General features: G+C 40.7%; 6 protein-coding genes across 6 annotated transcripts; 3 read left to right on the top strand and 3 right to left on the bottom strand.

Moving 5' to 3' along the window:
- Nucleotides 1–1,004: 1,004 nt before the first annotated feature.
- Nucleotides 1,005–1,944, top strand: WALSEDRAFT_60486 (arad-like aldolase/epimerase). The gene is made up of 5 exons (XM_006958507.1): nucleotides 1,005–1,287; nucleotides 1,331–1,437; nucleotides 1,492–1,626; nucleotides 1,674–1,822; nucleotides 1,873–1,944. Exons 1-5 carry the CDS (start codon nucleotides 1,031–1,033, stop codon nucleotides 1,915–1,917), a joined length of 693 nt encoding a protein of 230 aa, XP_006958569.1. The 5' UTR covers nucleotides 1,005–1,030; the 3' UTR covers nucleotides 1,918–1,944.
- Nucleotides 1,862–3,169, bottom strand: WALSEDRAFT_38557 (hypothetical protein; the record flags this gene model as incomplete). The annotated part of the gene is made up of 3 exons (XM_006958506.1): nucleotides 1,862–2,290; nucleotides 2,357–2,639; nucleotides 2,687–3,169. 3 exons carry the CDS (start codon nucleotides 3,167–3,169, stop codon nucleotides 2,034–2,036), a joined length of 1,023 nt encoding a protein of 340 aa, XP_006958568.1. The 3' UTR covers nucleotides 1,862–2,033.
- Nucleotides 3,170–3,578: 409 nt separating this feature from the next.
- WALSEDRAFT_38556 (MFS general substrate transporter) lies at nucleotides 3,579–5,583 on the bottom strand. The gene is made up of 2 exons (XM_006958505.1): nucleotides 4,154–5,583; nucleotides 3,579–4,099 (listed from the first exon to the last, which is right to left on the bottom strand). The coding sequence occupies exons 1-2, from the start codon at nucleotides 5,000–5,002 to the stop codon at nucleotides 3,668–3,670; spliced, it is 1,281 nt and encodes a 426-aa protein (XP_006958567.1). The 5' UTR covers nucleotides 5,003–5,583; the 3' UTR covers nucleotides 3,579–3,667.
- On the top strand, nucleotides 5,537–7,035 carry WALSEDRAFT_38551 (beta alanine synthase). Its single transcript, XM_006958504.1, has 4 exons — nucleotides 5,537–5,966; nucleotides 6,022–6,315; nucleotides 6,368–6,559; nucleotides 6,613–7,035. Exons 1-4 carry the CDS (start codon nucleotides 5,545–5,547, stop codon nucleotides 7,001–7,003), a joined length of 1,299 nt encoding a protein of 432 aa, XP_006958566.1. The 5' UTR covers nucleotides 5,537–5,544; the 3' UTR covers nucleotides 7,004–7,035.
- A 1,672-nt stretch (nucleotides 7,036–8,707) lies between these two features.
- On the bottom strand, nucleotides 8,708–10,401 carry WALSEDRAFT_64491 (hypothetical protein; the record flags this gene model as incomplete). The annotated part of the gene is made up of 6 exons (XM_006958503.1): nucleotides 8,708–9,753; nucleotides 9,798–9,804; nucleotides 9,857–9,902; nucleotides 9,935–10,202; nucleotides 10,248–10,354; nucleotides 10,397–10,401. The coding sequence occupies 6 exons, from the start codon at nucleotides 10,399–10,401 to the stop codon at nucleotides 8,708–8,710; spliced, it is 1,479 nt and encodes a 492-aa protein (XP_006958565.1).
- A 794-nt stretch (nucleotides 10,402–11,195) lies between these two features.
- WALSEDRAFT_38547 (hypothetical protein) lies at nucleotides 11,196–14,192 on the top strand (the record flags this gene model as incomplete). The annotated part of the gene is made up of 5 exons (XM_006958502.1): nucleotides 11,196–11,465; nucleotides 11,523–11,664; nucleotides 11,740–11,910; nucleotides 11,959–13,290; nucleotides 13,342–14,192. The coding sequence occupies 5 exons, from the start codon at nucleotides 11,196–11,198 to the stop codon at nucleotides 14,190–14,192; spliced, it is 2,766 nt and encodes a 921-aa protein (XP_006958564.1).
- Between the last annotated feature and the right edge of the window lie 445 nt (nucleotides 14,193–14,637).

Genomic DNA, 14,637 nt, shown 5'->3' with positions numbered 1-14,637 from the left:
TAACCTAACCTAACCTAACCTAACCTAACCTAACCTAACCTAACCTAACCTAACCTAACCAGCATGCTTATATCAAAACGACTATACTTTAGCCTACCTAAGGTAAAACTAACGATAGCGTGCGTGGTCACATCATCAACATCTAAGTCACCTGTGATGGGCGATAATGATGTGGCCTTCAAAAAGACATCAGTCAGGTACATCACCGTATCTGCTGGTGGAAGTATCGAAGACCCAGATGCAATAGACGCTGCTCTCAATGCTGAATTCTCATTTTCTAATACTTCCAGTCGCATTGTCATATCTTTGAATTGTCCCTTACGAAATCCCGATTTAAGCCTGTCTCTGTAAGCACAATCTATGCCTTTCGTCATACACTGCTGACATGGTGTTCCGTAGCTACACTTTATCTTGCGTTTACGACAGCCTACACAGCTGACAGGTGTCGTTGCTGCTCCTGTTTTCGCTATTTTTGGCATATTATTCCTTATCAACGTAGCGAGAGATAAGAAGGTTGAGTAGGTTTATCTACATGGAATTAAAAATACTACACAAAATTCAATAAAAAAATAACTTCATGCCATTCCTGAAATACCTTATAAGGTCTAGCTCGGAACTGATCGCACATCTTTATTTTCAAGTAATGTCGAAAATGCGGATAACTCGTCTACTAGAACTAGTAACATTTGCAAATATCTGCAACAAAATCAGATGTCAACGTGCGCAGAAACTACTATTATATCCTCGGTAGAAGCTTACACCGTATGGAGAGATAAGCGAAACGCCGACAATATAAAACTTGCAAATTACCACACTCGACAAATTACAGCTCAACGATGCAAAATTCAACTAGATCTCCTTTGCAAACATCAGCCAATGAAGATTTCAAGGGGTTTCACATTCCACCCACACCATACGAGAAGGTATGGTCAGACTGAGCACCAGAATCTGTATTGAACATCCACAGATAACAGATAAGCATGTTAAACGAGAGTACATAAAGGAAAGGTTAGCATTAGCGTTTAGAGTGATGGCCCAGAACGGTCTGGACGAGGGAGCGGCAGGTCATCTAACCGTGAGGGATAGCTTAGATGGGTCAACCTTCTGGGTGAATCCCTTTGGAGTGCCATTTGATACAATGACGGTGACTGATCTCCTACGAATCGACCATACTGGCGCTATAATAGAGGGTGGCAGATCCGATCAGATGTTTTACAACGAGGCGGCATATGTCATACATGCCGCTGTTCACTCAGCACGACCTGATGCCAATGCTGTTTGTCACTCGTGCGTTTGCTCCTGCATATCCGCCTTTCTAATGTCACAACAGACACTCGCCATACAGTAAAGCATTCTGTGCATTTTCTAAGCCACTTTCAATGGTTAGTCAGGATGCTTGCCTATTTTATAATGACCATGCTGTTTACGAAACTTTCGGTGCGCGTGTTTTCTTTATATGCTGGCAAGCAACAATTTAACGTTCTCTATCAGGCGGTGTTGTACTTAAAGGTGAAGAATCAAAGGCCATAGTTAGGGCTCTCGGTCAGAATAAAGCCCTTTTAATGGCTAACCATGGTGTTCTGACAGTAGGGACAACAATTGAAAGTGCGACATTCTGGTTCTATAGTAAGTGTAAATATATATCTCAAGTACAGCCACTCTCATACTTCTAGGTATGGAGAAACAATGTCAGGTACAGCTACTTGTCGATGCTGCTTCCAAAGGTAACGCATCTCCCAAAATCATCTCACAGGAAGCTGCTCAATTCACATTCGACCAAACTGGAAATGAGAGCGTGGGTTGGCTTGATGGAAACACTCTCGTATGTTTTCTCCTCTATAAACGTGATTCTGGCTAAATATGACAAACTAGTTCAGAAGTACAGAAGTGCGTTGCAAAGGCGAACATAAACAATAATAGTATTTACCAGTAGCGAAACATAAATTTATTTTGGCTTTACTTTTTGAATTTTCCTACTAGTCTTGATTACTTTTCAAATCAACTTCTCAAATCCACAGCACTGTCGGATAATATTAAACTGCACCAACTAGGCTAACCTGCTTTATCTTAAGAATAAAGTAAGCCAGCTCTATGTGCGGTACAGGTACACGATACATGCCAGCCATCCTAACAACTTCACCCAGAATACACTCAATCTCCATTGGTCTGTTCATTTCATAGTCAATAAGCATAGATGGTTTAAAGTCTTCTTCTGACTTATCATCACCAATATCTCCATAATACTTCATCGTCATGTCCAAACTGTCTGAAATCGTCTCTTCTGGAAGATCTGATGAGCGTTGTCAGCATGACCCCATCCCCTAAAAGTGGACCTTGGACCTAATGTAAAACCTACCAATACCTATAGCAGCAGCAGTTGCTGCGATCTCATCCATAATGGATTTAGCTATTGGCAATACGCCAACCCCACGCATCAGTCTTCTCATTGGCAAACCGCTTAGAGTAGCAAGGGTATTGAATGTCGCGTTCCATAGTAATTTGTGCCATCTCGACTGTTGGATATGTTCTTTCACAATTACGTACTCCTGCTCCCTACCCATTAACTCAGCAAAGTGATTCACCAACTCAGCATTATTACGACCATGTACATTCTTATATATTCCTATGTACAGCTTCTCCTATTGAGCATGTCAGTAGTGCCCAAAACTGACACATCCAAACTCACGAAATCCTCGTGTACAAGTATATTGTCACGTATATTAACACCGACCCAAACTATGCCCGAGATAATAGGAATATCAGGCCGAGCCATCTGTAAAGACCGTTCGATACCTACACCATTTTGCAGCAATACTACACACTTGACGCGAGTAAGCACCTCACCCAGAACTCTTTCAGTGGGTATTACATCAGGTAGACACTTGAATGCACATACGGCGTAATTGTATTCGCGATCGGAAGCTTCCTCGATGCTACGCATCACTCTGTGTGGTCTCCAAATACAGCTTCCAAAACTACTCGATTTAATAGTAATCCCACTGTCTTTCATTGTATCGTAATTTGATCGACATATAGCCGTCACTTTTATCTTCCCTGATTTCTCTAGTAGGTAGCCGTGCAATATACCTATAGCTCCTGTGCCTATCAGCAACACATGCTCGACTATTTGCTCTCTTTTTTTGTTTTGCGGTAACTCTTCTTTTGACATGTTCATGAAAGTCGACATGTTGAGGTACAGCCTTTATCTTAAATACGTAATTGGTGTCGGTGTAAACCTACAGCGTGAAGTTAGAATTAAACCTTAGCGTAAGCGAGGTAAAATTTAATATCTAAATTATCCACTGTGAGAACCTCATTGTAGGTGGTTAGTAATTGATGCCTGTTTACTGCTTATTGAAATGGTGATATCGTACACTTCCGAAATACAGATTTTTTTTCCTAAAATCAACATTTCAGATAATGTAAATGTGCTTGAATCCACTATTACAGCGTTAAAATCGTTCAATTGTTTTTGGTTAATTGAACTCGAGACTGGATTGTGCAAATATGTTTTCGACATATTATTTTTATTGACTTTGCATACGAAAGAATGATATTTATGCACAAACAGATGTATTCATACCTGCCTGAATTCTCGTACAATCTCTTAAAAACCTAGTATGTCATAATTAACCAACATATGAAATAAAAATAAATACACGAATAACTACATTGTACTCTTCTCAAGGTCGTCTTTATCAATACTATAACTAGTAACACTCTTAACTTTGTCTATAATCTCAGCAACTTCGTCAGTGCGGTTTTGCTTACGGTGTAAATACAAAGTCAAGAATGTCATTGGGATGTAAATACCAACGCTTGCAATACAACCAATAGCAGCGGGATTGTACGGTGTGTATTCTTCTTCTATAGCGTATTGGCTGGAGAATGCAGTTACATTCCACCAGATATTGAATATAAATGATAGCAAATTCATACTGGTTAGGACTATCAACCGCTCGACTGGATCACGTTTACATATTATATTAGCCCAGCTGAATATAACTGATTGACCCAGATATGCTGTACCAGACAAGTAGAATGCAAAGTAAAGTACGCCCATATTGCGAGGATATATGACTATAATGATAGAAGTTACCTGTAAATCCTTGAATTAGCAGATTGTTGTTAAGTACCTAGAGACGACGCTCACCAGATCTAAAACACCCATGAAACAAACAAGAACCCAGTGACATGACCATTTATCAGCGATGTAGCTGGCTAGTAACGTTGTGAAGGCAGCAACGCCATAAACGCCTGTACCATAGTTGTTGGCATCAGTTACACTATAATCCAATCCTTTCAACCACAATGACATCGCATTATTCATGCCATATCCCTCAGGTAAATTACCGACAGCAAATAGCAATGTAAGCACATAAATATGCCAATTTCCAACCGTACGTTTGAAAGTTTCTTTGGAAGCTTCAGGCGTGAAGCTTACATCGAATGATGGTGGAAGTCTGTTAACAGCTAATTCACGTTCTTCTTGTGTGAGATACCATGCTTTTGTTGAGTTAGGTAAATCTGGGAAACAAAGGAAACCATATACGACCACTGGGAAAACAATAACGCCGTCTATAACGAACATTAACTGCCACGTTGCAAGACTCGTTACTCCATTCAAGTTACTATGTATTGCTGACTGGATGAGACTTGCTGAGACACTACCTAAATGACCACTTATACAGAATAAAGCAGTACGTTTTGTGAGCTCTTCCGGCTTATACCAACTACCGAGTACAAACATTGCACCAGAAAATGCTACACTTTCAAACATGCCCTGAAGAAATCTAATAGCATATATCGTATTACTATTTTTGGCTACTGCGCAGCAACATGTTAATATTGCCCATCCTACGCCATTTAGTGGAAACCAGTACGAGGGCCTAATTACAAGTAACATCAAGGTACTTGGAATTTGTGCAAGGCAGTAACCTGCTGTGTAAGTGCTAACTATATTAGATAAGTCTCCCTGAGCCATACCCAGATCTTCTTTCATGCCAGATATAAAAGCATTTGAGATATTGGCCTTGTCTATATACGAAACATAGTAAAAGCAGAATAAGAAGCTCAATATTGTGAAATCTATCTGTGACTTTTTGTTAGTTCTGATGATGACCGTAGCATGCACCGACTTTACACAGAAGCCTGCGCTCTAGAGACATATTCTTAAGTAAATCCATTAAGGTTGCTAAAGCATTTGATATAAGAACGCATTGATTTATACTAAATTTTAGATAAAGCTTATCAATGAGTTCAGGTACTATTCGGTACAAGCTTAAACCGTTCGGCAAAATTAGGACAAATATTGTATCACTTTAATGAAAATTGAATTTTCTAGTCCACTGAATATCGTAACAAATTTCAAATTATAGATTATTCATTGGCTTAGGCTTATCGATGACATCATCAGCGCAATGAACTTACAGCTATCTTTTCCATCGCTTAAGTATATAACCTTCCAGGAAAATCAAATAAAGAAGCTCTTAATCAAAATCTTTATACTGAAGTTATTTGTATCGCCAGATTAAACAACTAAAAATGCAATATGAAACGCTGAAGATAAATGGCCCAAGGTTAAACGCAACGTTGCAGGAGACCTGCGATGAATATGGTACGGACCACAGATATGGTGATAGACGGGAAGAAACTGGTATGTGTAGGTTAGCATTGACAGATGCTGATAAAGGTATTCGCGATTGGTTAGTAAACGAAGTAACTAAGCTAGGCTGTGAAGTCAGAATAGATAAGATGGGAAATATGTTTTGCATTCGTCCAGGTAGACTAAACTCCTCGCCAATAGGGATTGGAAGTCACCTTGACACTCAACCGATGGGTGGTCGTTATGATGGTATACTAGGTGTACAATCTGCTCTTGAAATACTACGAACGCTAAACGAAACTAAATACGAAACATTTCATCCTATTTGCCTTATCAATTGGACTAACGAGGAAGGTGCCAGGTGTGTTCCAGAGTTAAACAACTTTCACTTTCATATTAACGTGTAATCCCTCCAGATTCCCAAATTCACTACACGGATCAAGTGTATACGCGGGTATACTTCCACTAGAACAAGCTCATTCACTCAAAGCAGTTATAGGAGAAGGTGTTTCAACACTCGACGAACTCAAGCGCATTAATTACCATGGTATTCATGAATGTAACTACAAAGCAAACCCTCTCAAGGCATATTTTGAATATCACATCGAGCAAGGTCATATTCTCGATGAATCAGAAAACCAAATGAAAATCGGTGTGGTACATCAAGCTACATGTTATCGGTGGTTTACTTTGAGAATTAAGGGAAGAGAGTGAGTGCTCCTATTCCTGGTTAAGTGCAAATTTTAATAATGGCATAATCAGATCACACACTGGTGCTACCCCGTTTGACCGACGTTCAGATTCGGTTTTGACAGGTGCACAGATCATATTAACGAGCACAGAGATTGCCAAGCGTTTAGAGGGTCTATTCAGCACGGGGATCTTTGAAGCAAAGCCTGGGAGTGTGAATACAACCGCCAGTTATGTGGAAATGAGTGTGGACTTACGCCATGAGTAAGGATTGATTATACATCATAGGCCAATGAATTCTAACTAACCAAATTTAGGTCCAATGAGATATTAGATGTGTTGGAAAGTGAAGTAATTAAAACATCAGTTGACATAGCGAAGCAAATGAAGTGCGAGCTGGAATGGGAGAAGAGTATTCGTAGCGATGTGCGCCAATTCGATAGTGAGGTAGTTAGATCTATAACTAAAGCCGCTACTGATACAGTAGGGGATGATAAACATATACCTATGCGTACGTGGGCAGGTCATGATTGCTGTGCTGTCAGCAGTACTGGTATTCCTGCAGCTATGATATTTTGTCCCAGCAGGGATGGAATTACTCATAATCCTAGAGAATATACTTCTTCAGATGATTGTGCTACTGGTGCTCAAGTCTTGCTTCAAGCTGTTCTCGATTATGATTGCAAAATGGCAAGCCGAGGAGCCTAAAACGTGAATACCACAATTATAGTGATGCATTGATATTGACTTTTATTCTAAAGAATTTTAGTGAAATTTTAGATGATAAATGTATCCGTGTGAGTTACTTCGCTTTTTTCAATCGCGCCCCATTGTATAGTTCTTTGCATTGATTGTTAATAAATTTTCTATCAAACTTACCTGCCAGTTTGTAATTTATTATACTTGATTGCCCGTAACTAATTAACCCTTCAACTATTGTTCCAAACCACTGATTATAAAAGGCACTAGCATATTGAGTATATTACGCTCTCAGGATCGTGACATGTCTATAGTGTGTTATTTCTATAACTTTAATTTGACACTTTGTCGGATGCAATCATTGTTAAACCGTGTGTTGTCATGAAGTTGTGAGTCCTTTAAGTATGTACTGAACAAACCACTTTATTGTGAGCATTCCGTATAGCTTATTCACTTTCGTTGTAGAAGGATGTCCTATATGAGCACCATGGATTCATTACTTTATTTGACATTGATAACCAATTCTGAGTCAGAAATAGAAGGTTCGGGGGAACCGATATGATTTGTAAATAATAAGGGATATATCCCTGAAACCACACCTCTCGTTGCTTGTTGCTTGCTTGAATTGTGGAACAAAACCCGTGATCTAAATTTTCATCTACCACCTTAACTTTTCTGTTACGATAGCTATGACCTTAAGGAGCTTTGTTGATGAATTCACTACTCTAGCTAGATTCTAAGTAGGTAATAGTGTGTACTCTAGTCAGAAACTACCAACCTTCGGTCAGCACTGAATGCTCTCCAGGTTAACAAGTCGAGTTATTTCTTATTTTTATTTTCTCCAATTGCATGGATGTTTTCCATCGTTCTAAACACTTTATATCCCTGATAGTTACACGGAGCCATTGTAATTCGTGCTTCCGCATAGGAGTGTGGTTTAGAAGGCTTATAGAGTGCTTCTGCAAACAGAACTAGGTGTAATATAGGGCCATCTGTGTCTAATAACCTGCATTCCAATTAAAGCACTGGTTTTTAAAATGTAGTGGTATGACTTAGTAGCAGGAAAGTGCCAAGGTGTGGAATCGTTAAGAGGTCAAATGTGAACATGCGGACACTGAAAAATGTACAAGAAGACTCATCTTTTATACAAACATGATCTTTCATTATCATAATATAACGTATTCATACTCCTCAACCAATGATAAAGCGTGTTTGATATTTACGTTGCAACTTTACCGACGCTTTTGAAAGGTTAGACTTGATTACTAAAGGATTTGAGCCCTCTATTTTCTGGAGGTTTGGCGCTACATAGCGTTCTCGTATTTTGTGTCGCATTGCTGAGTATGCTCTCACATACTAGAACGAAGTCCAGCGTACAAAGACACATAACAGTACACTACGCGTAAACCATCCAGTGGTACTGGTCAGTAGTTAATTGGGCCTATATTGGGCGATTTCAGGCACACACATCGTCTGGTGTCGTCATTGGCAGTCAAATCGAATCTAAGCAACGTCGAAAGATGTGGATTTTAGGTTAAGACAGAGCGCATATACGTCAATAAAAGGACTATCTAGCACCTCCCCTCACAAAAATAACCTGCACTCGTTCTGAGGAGGACGACTACCTTACAGTTTATTCGCGATATTACAATCTTCCATTTAAGAAGGTGTTTTTGGAGTATCTAAATCAGATATTTATTATGGGTTGATATTTCAACATTCCCAAATACTCTTCAAAGCATCTAACTTGAGATGATCGATCATGACTCCTTCATCATTCTCGTAGCGTAGGCGTGCAGGTACACGACCTTCTTGGAAAAAAAAGACCATTGAAGCGAAGTGTATACGGTCCTGGACGAATAATTCAATTTGGGAGCGATCAATTACTGCTCTTAGTTTAACTTTGTTGTTATTTGGGATATTACTAGAAGTTGCACCGAGAGAACCAAATGTTGGCGAAGACCAACCAGAGTTAGCTCTGTTAATGTAAACGATATGATCGGCAAATTGAACACCAAACTCAATGGAGTTTACACCATCCTCACTTTCGATCGTGATACGCGATGCTGACTTTGACAATTCTGATGACTCTGTATCCGATGAAAATGCAACATCGATCGACATGTCGACTGCACCATCTGTTGGAAAATCAATCGAGTCAGGTTTCATTGGGGAATTTGTTTCTTTGACAGTATCGGAGATGAGACTTGAAAGATCAACTGGTTTATGCCTGAGTGTTAAAGACTGATGCTGGTCAGTTATATTGGCTCGCGTGAGTGACAATTCATGAACGAGTGTCAGAGATGATCTCCACGGCTCTGTTGGAACGACACCAGTGTAGAGCCAATTGCTAGCCCATCCAATCCATAGTCTACGACCATCTGGTACATTATTGAAAGTAACACCTGCATAATCGTCATAGCCGAAGTCCATTTCTCTGATTGATGTATCGATCGGTGTAAATGTTTTGCCGTCGAAATCGCCAATAAAGTAGCTAGTACCTGATCCACCACCGCGAATAGCACCTGGGTTTACATATGTTATTAAAACCCATCTGACCTCATCGGTATCTTCTACCTCGAGTGGGAAAAGGTCTGGACACTCGTATTCATAACCTGGTTGACCGGCGTTTCCGAACCTAGATGTCTCAAACCAGTCTATCAGGTTTCTCGATTCGTAAATAATCATCTGGTGTTGAGAAGCCAAAGCAACTAGCATTACCCACTTAGAGTCTTGTTCATACCAGAATGCCTTTGGATCTATAGCCAGTGAGCTTAAAAATAAATTCATACAGCATACTAACCTCTAAACTGCGAGTTGTTGGTGTTTAGCACGGGCTACGGTCTCTTCGTGTATGTATACCCTCCATCTGTTGAGTGAGCAATGCTTTGTGTCTGTAACGACGCCTCTTAGTCCTAGCTCGTGTAAATGGCTACCAACCTGTTTGAAGGTGTCGTCGATTCGTTGAATAGGTCAGACGTATTATGTTCATCAACGACTGCACTTCCTGATATGATGAAAGGTCCATCATCACTGTCTGGTGTGATAGCAGGAGGATGCAATTGCCAATGTACGAGGTCTTCGCTCGTAGCATGCCCCCAATTTTGATATCCTGGTATATTATCTTTATCATTCCATTGATGGTACAGATGATAGACGTCGTTGGCGTAGACCAAACCATTGGGATCATTCATGAAATTCTCAGAAGCTGTAATAGTGTCAGATTATAAATTGTAGACAGATAAGCACTAACGAGTGTGGTGTAGTTGTGGTCTAAGGGTCTCATCGTAGGTGTCCTCAGATAATGGCTTTCCTGTCGAACTTCCAAAACATTGATTGTTATCTCGTCCATTTGCTCTACTGGCTAATAGTGAAGCGGATGTGAGTGTCGATTAAGGTAACTTCATCTTTCGTCTATTGGGTAAATCAGGAAGAGTTTTCCCGTGTATTATACTAAACAGTCGGACCGCTCACCATTCTTAAGGAACGAAGCCAAGAGATTTTAAGACATCATAGTCCTTTTAATAGAACTAAAACACCATTATATCTATTGATGACAATTTTTTGCGCATATTTGTATATTATCGAGTAAATTCAACTTTTCCATTAAATGACGCAAGTACATCGGTCCGTCTATGTAAAATCGGTAATTTGATTTACAAATCCTTCTTCCAGCTGATATAAAGTGATCATAGATGGAAGTACATAATTTATTAGGAATCCAGTTAGTCAGACGTAATCAGGAGTTATGTACATCCATATCATATCATCTATAGCATCTTTAGTTTTCTATTAATTAACCTGAAATATGATGTGTTTTAGGAAATGCATATACCACACGTGAAATGAATGAAATATATATAAATAAAGTTTTGATCTTTTAAATTCCTTCTCGCGAGCCGACCGTTCCATTCAACAGTTATGTTTATGATCTTTGCACCGAGGAAGAAGCATCTTCACCGTAGAGCTTATGACAGGGCAGCTTTTGAACGCAAACACAAGATCTAGAGAATGTGAGGAATATATTTAAATTTACTGTTGAGTATCTAAACTGTCCCTGAAGTCGATCATATTAGCTCCAGCGCGGAGCGTCCCCCGTGATGAGCACTTCCTGTTCCTAGATCTTTACTTTCTCATATGATCCCAGGCTATAATTGTTATTGAATGAAATGCTCAATTTATTGAACTACCATCAACTATCATGAAATATCTCCCAGTAGTTACTGCCTCGCTACTGTCTTCAGCATTCGCACTCACTCCGCTGTCTTCAGAGGACTACGGGAATAGGATCAGAAATTGTCCTGGTTATGCTGTTAACGGTGCTAAAACTGAGCAGACAGTGAACGGACTCAAAGCACATCTTCAACTAGCGGGCGATGCTTGCGATGCTTTTGGAGACGACGTTCAGAATCTTGTATTGGAGGCTACTTACGAGACTAAGGAGCGTCTCCACATTCAAATCTACGATGAAGTGAGTGTTTTATGATGACGAGAACATGAAACTCAAAAAAAAAAAAACTCAAAAAAGAAAAAAAAGCACTTTCAAGTCCCAGAGGAAATCTTCGAGCGCCCTCAATTTACAGCTGACGAGTCACTCAAAGACAACAGTGACTTACAGTTCGAGTATTCCGAGGCACCGTTCGCATTCTGGATCTCGAGAAGATCAGATGGTGATATATTGTTCGATACTCGCCTTTCAGAGATCCCATCGTATGACGAACCATATAATGCGAATGACACTTCAGCAAGCATATCAGTCATGCCAAACCACAACATAATCTTTGAGCCACAATACATCCAACTCTCCTCAGCTCTCACTCAAAACGCCAACATCTATGGTCTTGGTCAAGTAACCTCACCGAGCTACCGCCGCAACAGCTCATACACCCGTCAATCATTCTGGAATGCAGACCAAGGTGGCTTTGCTTTTGGAGAAAATGTCCGTCGCTAACCTCAGTCTGCAGGCACACCAACCGACACCAACCTCTACGGGACACATCCATTCTATCTTGAGAATAGGGTCAGGGGTGGTGCTTCTTACAATCACGGTCTCTTCTTCTTACATACTGGTGGTCTCGAAACTTGGCTAAGAGACGGTCTTATCCAGTTCAGAGCAATGTCAGGTATTGTTGACTTCTACGTTATCTCAGGTGGTGAAGGTCAGAACAAGCCCAATGATGTCATTCAACAGTACTCTGACCTCGTCGGCAAGCCATACTTAATTCCTTACTGGAGCCTTGGTTTCCATCTTCTCAGATGGGGGTACTACAATGACACTGCTTTGAAGGCATCAATCTACAGGATGCGTGAAGAAAGAATACCACAAGAGTCGCAATGGATGGATATCGAATACATGGTAAAGATGAGAGACTTTACTGTTGACCCAGACTCATTCAGCAACCTCACCAACATTGTCGCAGATTTGCACGAACATGGTCAGAAGTTTATACCAATGATTGATAACGGTATTCCAGTGCCAAGGAATAGCTCAGATAAATATCCTTATTACGACAGTGGACATGAAAAAGATGTCTTCATGAAAAATTTCAATGGCACAGAATATGAAGGTGAGGTATGGCCTGGATGGACAGTCTTTCCCGATCCTTACGCTGCTAATACCAAGGAATGGTGGTATGAAAGTCTTGCAAAATGGCACAAGGAGGTACCTTTTGATTCCGTCTGGTTGGACATGAATGAAGCATCATCGTTCTGTTCTGGATCATGCGGTACTGGAAGCACAGAGCTTGAACAATATGAGGCTGAGGACGTGACCTACTGGGCAGAAGGCTACAATCCAGAAGTCAGCGGCAATAGCGGTAATATCACGGTAGACGGCCAACTCACTTACATGCAATCTCCAATGCCCACTCGCCGTGAACAGCTCGGGCGCCGAATGGGTACTGTTGACACTATCGATAAAGATAAAGCTGAAGACTTGCTCGCTCGTCCACCATATCAATTACACAATGGCCCACCAAACAAGTTTAACCAACTCGATTTAACCACTATTAGTGGAAACGCCACACACGCAAATGGAGTTGCTGAGTATGATGTCCATAACGCTAATGGACACATGTTGGCTAGGTTCACTCGTGAGGCATTAGAAAGAATCTACAACAAGCAGCGCTCTTTCATCATTACAAGATCAACCTTCGCTGGAAGCGGAAAGTATACACAACTGTGGCTCGGTGACAATTATTCGACCTGGCAAAGTATGAGAGACTCTATAAAGGGCCTGTTCCAATTTAGTGCTTTCCAAATGCCTTTCACTGGCGCCGACGCATGTGGCTTTGGTGGTGGGTGTTGTCTTGACATTTGACAATTTGATAGTTCGCTAACTGTAATAGGTAATACCGTCGAAGAGCTATGTACCAGATGGATGGAGCTCGCTGCTTTTAGTCCATTCATGAGATCGCACAACACCTACAATGCAATTGATCAATTCCCGTACACTTGGGACTCAACCGCAGACGCATCAAGAAAGGCTCTGAAATCTCGTTACGAACTCTTGCCATTTTTCTATACGAAACTCTACCAAGCAAGTATTGATGGATCTGCAGTTGTGAAGCCATTGTGGTACGAATGGCCAGAAATGCAAGAGCTATTTGCCTGGGATGAGCAATATTTCCTCGGTGATGAATTACTTATCACACCGGTCCTGAGGCCGAACACGACGACCGTTGAGGGATACTTCCCAGGTGATGAGCCATATTACGATATTTACACTGGTGAGAAGCTCGCTCCAAGCGCTGACAAGGTCATCCTCGATGCACCACTCACTCATATCAATGTTCATGTCCGCGGTGGTTCCGTACTCGTCAAACACTCAAAGGCTGATTTGACAGTCACACAGACGACTGCGTCACCATTTAACATCATGGTCGCACTCAACAGAGAAAAGTCTGCTAAGGGTTCATACTGGTTTGACGATGGTTCGTCTGAGTTCGGCAACACCTCAGTCACACAGCTCAATATCCAGGTTAACGCTAACGGTATTACTAGTGACTTTGGCCGGAACGACTACCAACTTGCTCAGAACCTTGATAAAGTTACCGTTGCGGGCTGTGAGATGGCCCCAAAACAAGTCAAGAATAACGATATGGATGTCGAGTTCGAACACGATGCTGATACGCAAGTCCTCACCATCAGTGGCCTCAAACAATCACTAAACGCTCCATTGAACATCTCTTGGAACTAGCTAAATGACGTAAAGAAAGAGATGTAACAACAGATTGTAATTATGATATGCCATTTTTCTATCGCGTAAAAAATGGACGACTAAAGTTTGCCAGCTTCCGACGCGTACTCTTGAACGTGATAACAGGCAGAAGTAACTAATACGATATTTTCTATAGTTCTGCTCAACATGAAGTACGACCGGAGAACCAGGAATATTCTGTAGAATTTCAAAAAACACGCTGAATATCTTTAATTATTCTGTGTCAAAAGATAACATACGCTTTGAGACTAGTAACAGCAATTTCAGTAACATTGCTAGAGTCACTAGTACATCATATTTGGTTATAGCTTGGACGTTAAGATTTCATAATTTTCAGTCGTGACAAAACATTGGAATCCTTGTGCAAATTGACTTTAGCGTGAATTTGCAGGATTTAATCATCAAACACATCCCTGAAACTAGA

Source organism: Wallemia mellicola, assembly GCF_000263375.1.
Source record: "Wallemia mellicola CBS 633.66 unplaced genomic scaffold WALSEscaffold_10, whole genome shotgun sequence".
Taxonomy (NCBI): Eukaryota; Fungi; Basidiomycota; class Wallemiomycetes; order Wallemiales; family Wallemiaceae; genus Wallemia; species Wallemia mellicola.
This window is presented reverse-complemented; position numbering and strand designations above follow the sequence as displayed.

Bases quoted from the DNA above. Each gene is read 5' to 3' on its own strand.
- WALSEDRAFT_38551 (XM_006958504.1), top strand. From the start codon at position 5,545: ATGCAATATGAAACGCTGAAGATAAATGGCCCAAGGTTAAACGCAACG. The intron at 6,316-6,367 runs GTGAGTGCTCCT...TGGCATAATCAG, and splicing joins TTGAGAATTAAGGGAAGAGA to ATCACACACTGGTGCTACCC. The intron at 6,560-6,612 runs GTAAGGATTGAT...AACCAAATTTAG, and splicing joins AGTGTGGACTTACGCCATGA to GTCCAATGAGATATTAGATG.
- WALSEDRAFT_60486 (XM_006958507.1), top strand. From the start codon at position 1,031: ATGGCCCAGAACGGTCTGGACGAGGGAGCGGCAGGTCATCTAACCGTG. The intron at 1,438-1,491 runs GTGCGCGTGTTT...GTTCTCTATCAG, and splicing joins TGCTGTTTACGAAACTTTCG to GCGGTGTTGTACTTAAAGGT. The intron at 1,627-1,673 runs GTAAGTGTAAAT...TCATACTTCTAG, and splicing joins TGCGACATTCTGGTTCTATA to GTATGGAGAAACAATGTCAG.
- WALSEDRAFT_38556 (XM_006958505.1), bottom strand. From the start codon at position 5,002: ATGAAAGAAGATCTGGGTATGGCTCAGGGAGACTTATCTAATATAGTT. The intron at 4,100-4,153 runs GTGAGCGTCGTC...AAGGATTTACAG, and splicing joins TCATGGGTGTTTTAGATCTG to GTAACTTCTATCATTATAGT.